Source organism: Scardinius erythrophthalmus, assembly GCF_964197995.2.
Source record: "Scardinius erythrophthalmus genome assembly, chromosome: 5".
Classification (NCBI taxonomy): domain Eukaryota; kingdom Metazoa; phylum Chordata; class Actinopteri; order Cypriniformes; family Leuciscidae; genus Scardinius; species Scardinius erythrophthalmus.
Genome location: NC_138225.1, coordinates 29,646,483 through 29,653,641, shown reverse-complemented (window position 1 = coordinate 29,653,641; position 7,159 = coordinate 29,646,483). Strand labels below are relative to the sequence as shown.

The 7,159-nt window shown below is 35.9% G+C and overlaps 1 protein-coding gene across 1 annotated transcript; it reads right to left on the bottom strand.

Annotated features, from left to right (window-relative positions):
* Positions 1-461: 461 nt before the first annotated feature.
* wdr54 (WD repeat domain 54) lies at positions 462-4,945 on the bottom strand. The gene is made up of 9 exons (XM_081365419.1): positions 4,140-4,945; positions 3,920-3,982; positions 3,777-3,843; positions 3,593-3,649; positions 3,337-3,464; positions 3,110-3,210; positions 2,256-2,418; positions 1,970-2,044; positions 462-1,312 (listed from the first exon to the last, which is right to left on the bottom strand). The coding sequence occupies exons 1-9, from the start codon at positions 4,371-4,373 to the stop codon at positions 1,181-1,183; spliced, it is 1,020 nt and encodes a 339-aa protein (XP_081221545.1). The 5' UTR covers positions 4,374-4,945; the 3' UTR covers positions 462-1,180.
* Positions 4,946-7,159: the final 2,214 nt, after the last annotated feature.

Genomic DNA, 7,159 nt, shown 5'->3' with positions numbered 1-7,159 from the left:
GAGAAATCTACACAGATGAATGATGTAATGACAACAAAACATTACAGTGTGATAACGACTCATCAGGGCCTCATGGCAGGTGCATGAAGGACAATCTCTTTGTCTTTTAAAGGCAAACAGAGAGACGCAAAGGGACTGAATTTAAGAGTGATGAATATATTAGTCAAGGATTAAAAAAAAAAACGCTGCTTAAATAAAAAAAATTCTCTCTTGTTAGAAAACTACAAAAACATCAAATGTGTTGAAGTTGATCAAAAATGTATGAGTTCACAGAGATGACACTGAAGACAATTAAACCATTGCACACAGGACTCTTACCCTAATTTATGCTGGATATGTTCTATGATACGTCTGTTTAATACTGATCTCAAATGATGCAAATGTTCAAAAAACATTAAAGATATAAGCTCTATTGCCATCTACTGGTACACATTTCTATTTGCAATAAAGGCCACAGTCAATGAGTGAAACCTATTTCTTTATTTTTTTATAGTTTGCTGAACTGTCACTGACAACTTCTTACAATGAAACAGAGAATAACAAAAACTAAGACAACGACACAAAATATAAAATATTTGCTTTTACGTCAAGTTGAAATAACTATCTAGATACAATGTGATTATTTCAAAGGCTATAGACAAATATAAAGAACATTATAATTCCCTTTGGAAAAAAATTGCCTCTGCAATTTTTTAGAATATTACACATTAAATAAAATCTATTTTGATCATTTCTGTGTTCTGAATCACAAATATGATTACATTCCATTTGATTCAATTGCAGACCTCAAATTTTTCATTGAGGTAAAATACATTTTTCAGTAACACTTATAAATATATTTATATAAGGAGCAAAAAAAACAACAGAACTACCTCTTCTAACATTTGTTTACATTGATACTTCTCTACCCAGATTATAAGGCAATCTATATGTTCTCTTGTTATGCATTTTACCTCAATATCAGAGCACAAAAGTGTATTTCTGTATGCATTACAACTGTTAGTCATGTAGACAAACTTAACACAGCCTCCTGGTGTTCAAGTGGGGCTGTTTAGGCAATTTCAGGTAGTGTCTTCCGGTTTTATGAAAACATTCTCTGCCCCCTGACACTGCCTATCATGCACACCAATTTATTCACAAATATTTTGTCAAGACATGACCTTGCATGATGTAATGCTGATTAGGCTTGCGTGTAGCGAATGATCTCACTCAAGTCATAGCCGGTCACTGCAAACGCGTAGCCGTCGCCATCACAGAACTTGGCTCCACAGATCTGCGTGTCAGTCACACACTCATTGTACATGTGCTCGATCTAGAAAGGGCAGAGAAATGCAGAGTCTATCTGAAATCAGCTGAACACACATAAAGTGCTTTGCAAGAACAAAATATCAAGTCAAATGTTTTCATTTAATGTAACTACTAGTGCATGTACACTACCGTACAAAATCTTGGGGTTGGTTAAGATTTTTTTTTCATGTTTTTGAAAGTCTCTTTGCTCACCAAGGCTGCATTTATTTAATCAAAAATACAGTAAAACAGTAATATTGTGAAGTATAATTATAATTTAAAATAACTGTGTTCTATTTGAATATATTTTAAAATGTGATGGCAAAGCTGAATTTTTAACAGTCATTACTCCAGTCTTCAGTGTCACATGATCCTTCAGAAATCATTCGAATATGCTGATTTACTGCACAAGAAACACTTATTATTATTATTATTATCAATGTTGAAAACAGTTGTGCTGCTTAATATTTTTGTGGAAACCATTATTCTTTTCAAGATTCTTTGAAGAATAGAAAGATCAAAAGAACAGCATTTATTTGAAATACAAATAATATTAACATTATAAATGTATTCACTGTAACTTTTGATCAATTAAATGCATCTTGCTGAAGAAGAAAACGAAAGAAAAAAAAAAACTGACCCCAAACTATGAAATGCAGTGCATGTCTGTGAAGGGTTTTACCTCTACACAGTTGGTCTCTGGGGTCAAGCTCAGATGCCACACTCTAACCCAAGAGTCTTCTGCAGCAGAGAGCAGCTTTTTCATTAAACAAAGGAAAACAATATCAGTATATGAGAGTTTCCCATTTTAAGAATACATCTGAATATGAAAAACTTCATTTAATTAAGCCTATTTGTGCTCAAAATGTATTTAAATAATACGATTACTAGACTCAAAGTGCACATATGTACTGATCCAAACATTAATTGTAAGACACACAGACTGTACTGTATGCATCTTTTCTCACCAGGCCAGTGAATGGGGCAATGTCCAGTGTGTAGATCCAGCGTGCATGAGCATTGACCTCTGCATGCAGTATACCCGTGACCGCCTCATACAGACGGATCTGTCCTGTCCCATAGCCAGCAATGACTGTGCCCTTCCACAGTTTTACTGAAGAACAACTTGTGCTGAGAGAAGAAGATACACATTTGAATAATATATGTACTATAATGATGTATTGGCATACTTCATGAAACACAGGCAGAATACGTTTTTGTGTAAACCGTTTGTAAAGTCTTTCTGATGTAAATTTTCGGATTCATGAAGCGGTGCGTTTTATGTTTTTAGGCAAACTGACACTGCATTTTGATAACACTTACCATAACAATATATAATCACAAAGTTAATTAATTATCCAATTAGTTATATGAAACAAAAATCAGTGAGTTTTTATTATAGAACACGATTATTCGGAGCACCAGCATTTGTCAGCAAGCTTAACACATTATTTAAATATTTTTTGTTCAAAATATGTCCAATTATTATTTCGCATCTATGCAATATACTGGTGCCAAACCTAAGAAGGGAGTCCAAAAGATCCCACAGGATTCTTGTACACATAATTCACATATTGTCGTAATTCATGGGCGGGAAGTATGCTAATTAAAAATCAGCGTGCATGCCATGCCGTGCATGCTCCATATTTACAAATTATTAGAATTCACTTGTTTGACTATCAAATCTCAGGTTTACAAAGTGTTTCCAAATCCGGATGAGAGTTTTTGGGAAGGACCACTTTACGTTCAAAATATATAGAATACACTCCTAAATAATGAAATCCCTGGTCTCTTGTATAGTGAGTGTTACTTCCTAACATACTCAAAACCAGGGATCTTGTTGAGCAGTTGAAAATCCTCTCCTGATTTCCACACACAGAGGAGACCAGAGTCATCAGCGCTTACTAAATCAGCAATGCCCTCCTGAAAAAAAGAGGCCAATTTAATATTAAAACATTTGAGCCACCAGTAATTTAAATCAACTGAACCAAACATGACAAATAAAATAAATGAAATGGTTTACAAATGAAAGTTATTAGAAGTTAATACCAGACTTCCTGAGCACTCAGAGGCCATGTCTGTAATGGCCTCTTTGTGTTCCTCCAAAACCTCAGACAGGGTGATGTTACTGCCTTTACTGGGAACGTCAAACACCAGCACTGAGCCAGATGAGACCCCTGAAAAAAGTGTGAGGAAGGGAAAGGGGCACTTTTAGTATACACACTAAAGAAATATATAAATGGCTTGCTTAGAACATACAGATATTTACTATATATATCCACTGCTGACAGACGAAGCTACTTACCTACACAAATGTATTTTTCCCGCACCGCTGCAATCCCTCGGGCAAACACTGCCTTAGCTGGGAAATTAAAACAGATATTGTCAGTTTTATTAGGTATGCAGTTAATCACAACCAATTTCACACAGTTAGGTGAAAATGAATAAACACGTTTACGTTATTTACGGAGACAGAGGTGTGCACTGACCTGTGGGGGTCTCTGGTGTGTCCAGGGCATGCCAATAGACCATAATCGATCCATCTGATTCATACATCTGATGAATAAACGTAGGCCTAGTTTAAGTCATGTTTCCCGTGCATGTAAAGAGCATGGCATAACACTTGACCCACCTGAATCCCTTTCTGAGAAGTGAGAACTAGAAGATCTCTTGAGGGCAGGACACACCAGGCTGCCTGTCAGACAAAAATCAGAGTTAATTATGATCTAGGGTTAAATGTTAAAACAATGAAAAGTACAAATACTATCAGCCTACCAATTTAGGGTGTTAAAATAGTGACAGCATTCAAACAAGATAATCAACAGGGTTTAGTAGGACTCAAATCCTCTTACCTGCATGATGAGTGAGGAGCTGGTGGTCACGTTGCCCTCTTTAGATTGCAGCTGTCGGTGGGAATAGTTCAGGCCGTCCCAGGACGCACTGACCATGTTTACCACGTTGGCGTGGACCACCGTGAAATAGGTGAGGCAGCGCGGCGCGATGCGCAGGACGCTCAGGTTGTTGTAGAGCGCGGACGCGCTGCTCTTTATCGGAATGCTTTTCTCTTTGTGGTACATTTTCGCCATTTTTGAAGAGTAGGGATGTTGTTTCCGAAATGCGAAGTAGGACTTGGAAATAAGTTCCAAACTAAATGGGCAATTGTAAATCCTGAGAGTTTCTTGAGACTAGAGAATTAGGGCGGTGGTGCAGTTCAAACCAACACTAAATCGGATTTTAGAGGTAACTTATGTCCAGCCTGGTTCAACGCGCAAGATGTAACGTTAAAGTCTAAAATACTGCTTCTTTCCAGTAACAACACACTGACATTTAATTAATCCCAAACATAATTATTTACCATGTTAATCGCGCGTGAGACATAAATAACGGTAATTATTGCCAAGCCTGAATGAAGGCATTGGGTTCTCCTTAATCCTCTTCGTTTCAGTGCAACTAGTTGATAAAATGGCGACTAATATGGAAATTACATACGCAGTTTCGCATGTTATTAGACCAGTCAACGTCGGAGAAGAGGTATAATGGATATTTTTTTGTCTAACCGTATTCAAGCAAGGTCTCATCATCACCATCTCGCGTCTCTTGCAGCCATAGTGACGGAGCAAACATGTGTACCTGTGTAGAACGTCACAATTATCTGCGGAGTGACGCACGCTTCTGACTGAGCGTCTTAAAGACATAGGCTACAGCTTTTTTAAATTATCTATCTATCTATCTATCTATCTATCTATCTATCTATCTATCTATCTATCTATCCATCTATCTATCCATCCATCCATCCATCCATCCATCCATCCATCCATCCATCCATCCATCCATCCATCCATCCATCCATCCATCCATCCATCCATCCATCCATCCATCCATCCATCCATCCATCTGGTTATATCACTGTATGTTCATTTTCAAAAAACAAAGAAATATCCATATATTGTTTTTATATTGGACAATATATAAATATTGGATTTATAATCAATATCTAATTACCATGCTAAACAATATTTTGTACAGTATAAAGAGCCTGAACCTTTTTGTAAAATATGTTCTGAAACAGCAGTGCTAAAGTGGGGGGTGTTCATCAAAATAATTTTTCTATTAAGCTCAAATGATGGTTGACATGCAAATTTGTGTTTGCTGTAATTCTAATGGATTGATTTTAGACTGGACTAATATACAAGCATTTATTTGTCTTCTCATGTTTGCTGGTATGAAGCCACAACTATAGCATGCTGAATCAGGGAGGGTGTTTTTTCGCGCCATCATGCCACTGTGCAATTTTCAAAAATTGTTAAGGGTCATCCGATTTGATGACAAAGAAACGATGTGCCAGGAGAGAACACAACAAACTGTTAGTGACAGATGGGAAAAATGGCTTTAATGGGTTTAATACAAGTAAAGCTGTCAAATATTGCATTACTGTAAAATCTTGGCAGCCTGTGATGCCAGTACAAGCTATGCCTGGAATTTGCCAGTCTACACAGGAAAATTGGTGGGGCACAGCTGAAAGAAATCAGGACAGACGCATTGTACTCCAAGTGACAGCTGCTCTCCAGGGACACACAACGTGCGACTATTTCTTCACATTGCATGCCTTTTGCACAGAGCTTCTTCAGAGAAAATTGACCATGGAACTGTGTGCAGGAACAAGCCAGAGCTCCCACAGAAGACAAATTGCTGGCCTATGGCACTGTTTGTTTTTCAACATGCTGGATGTTTCCATTGGTTTCTTTGTGCTGGAAGAAAAAAAATCATTCCCGGAATTGAGTGTCTCTACCAAAAGAAAAGAAAAAAAATGGTAGAGCTAGAGAACACTGTGCACAAATATACCCCTCATAAGAAGATGACACATTCCTTGACACTCTGAGTCTGATGAGGAGAGCACACAAAAAATAGCTGATGAAGAGGATTATGATGCAGATCATCACCTTCTCAACAGCTTGGGAAAATACAGCCTTCTAGTGGTTTTGTCATTACATTTTATTCAGTTTTCCCCCCTCCAGTAGATGGCACTAATCTGCCTCGTATGAATAAGATACTTTTGCTTGATTTTTTACTAAAATAATGCATTAAATGAAGATAGAACAAAATGTATTTTTATTTTATTTTATAATATTATACAAAAATGAATTGTCTATATAAAAAATCCCCAGCCCAAAATACAAAACAAGTGCTTTAACTTTATTAAAGTTACATTATTAATATATATAGGCTACATATATATATATATATGAAGAGTTCAGATGCAAAAGCCTCTAAGTGCCATATGAAATCTTCTTCTAGAATGATCATTTTTGTCAAGCTTGTATGTTTATGTTCAGTTATTTGACTTTAATGACATTGAAAATTACCTATTAATTGTCATTAAAGTAAAATTACTGAACCTAAATATACGAGCTTGACAAAAATGATCATTCTAGAAGAAGATTTCAGATGGCACTTAGAGGCTTTTGCATCTGATCTCTTCATATATATATATATATATATATATATATATATATATATATATATATATATATATATATGATTATTGTTTCTGGTGATTTTTTTTTCTTTACCTTAACCCTTAAATGCATGAATTATGATAACCACAGACAGGATTTTTTCCTTATGTGTTTTTGCTGCCTCTAGGACAAGAAAAACAAGATTTTTAAACTTTTTTTCTTCTTTGTTTTACACATATTTTGCATTTTACATAAATTTCACACATATATTATCAATTCAACAATGACACAATTCCTTGGATGTTACTTTTTATGTTTTTTTTTTGTTTGTTTTTTTGTTTTTGTTTTTAACTGCAAGAGTCTCCTAGAATAGAAGGAATGGATGGATATTCCGAAGGCCATCTTGGTTTGGAGAA

Coding starts and splice junctions, on each gene's coding strand:
- wdr54 (XM_081365419.1), bottom strand. CDS start 4,373: ATGGCGAAAATGTACCACAAAGAGAAAAGCATTCCGATAAAGAGCAGC. Junction 2,419..3,109: donor AACAAGATCCCTGGTTTTGA/GTATGTTAGGAA, acceptor TTCTTCTCTCAG/CACAAGTTGTTCTTCAGTAA. Junction 1,313..1,969: donor CAGAGACCAACTGTGTAGAG/GTAAAACCCTTC, acceptor TGCCCTTTCTAG/ATCGAGCACATGTACAATGA.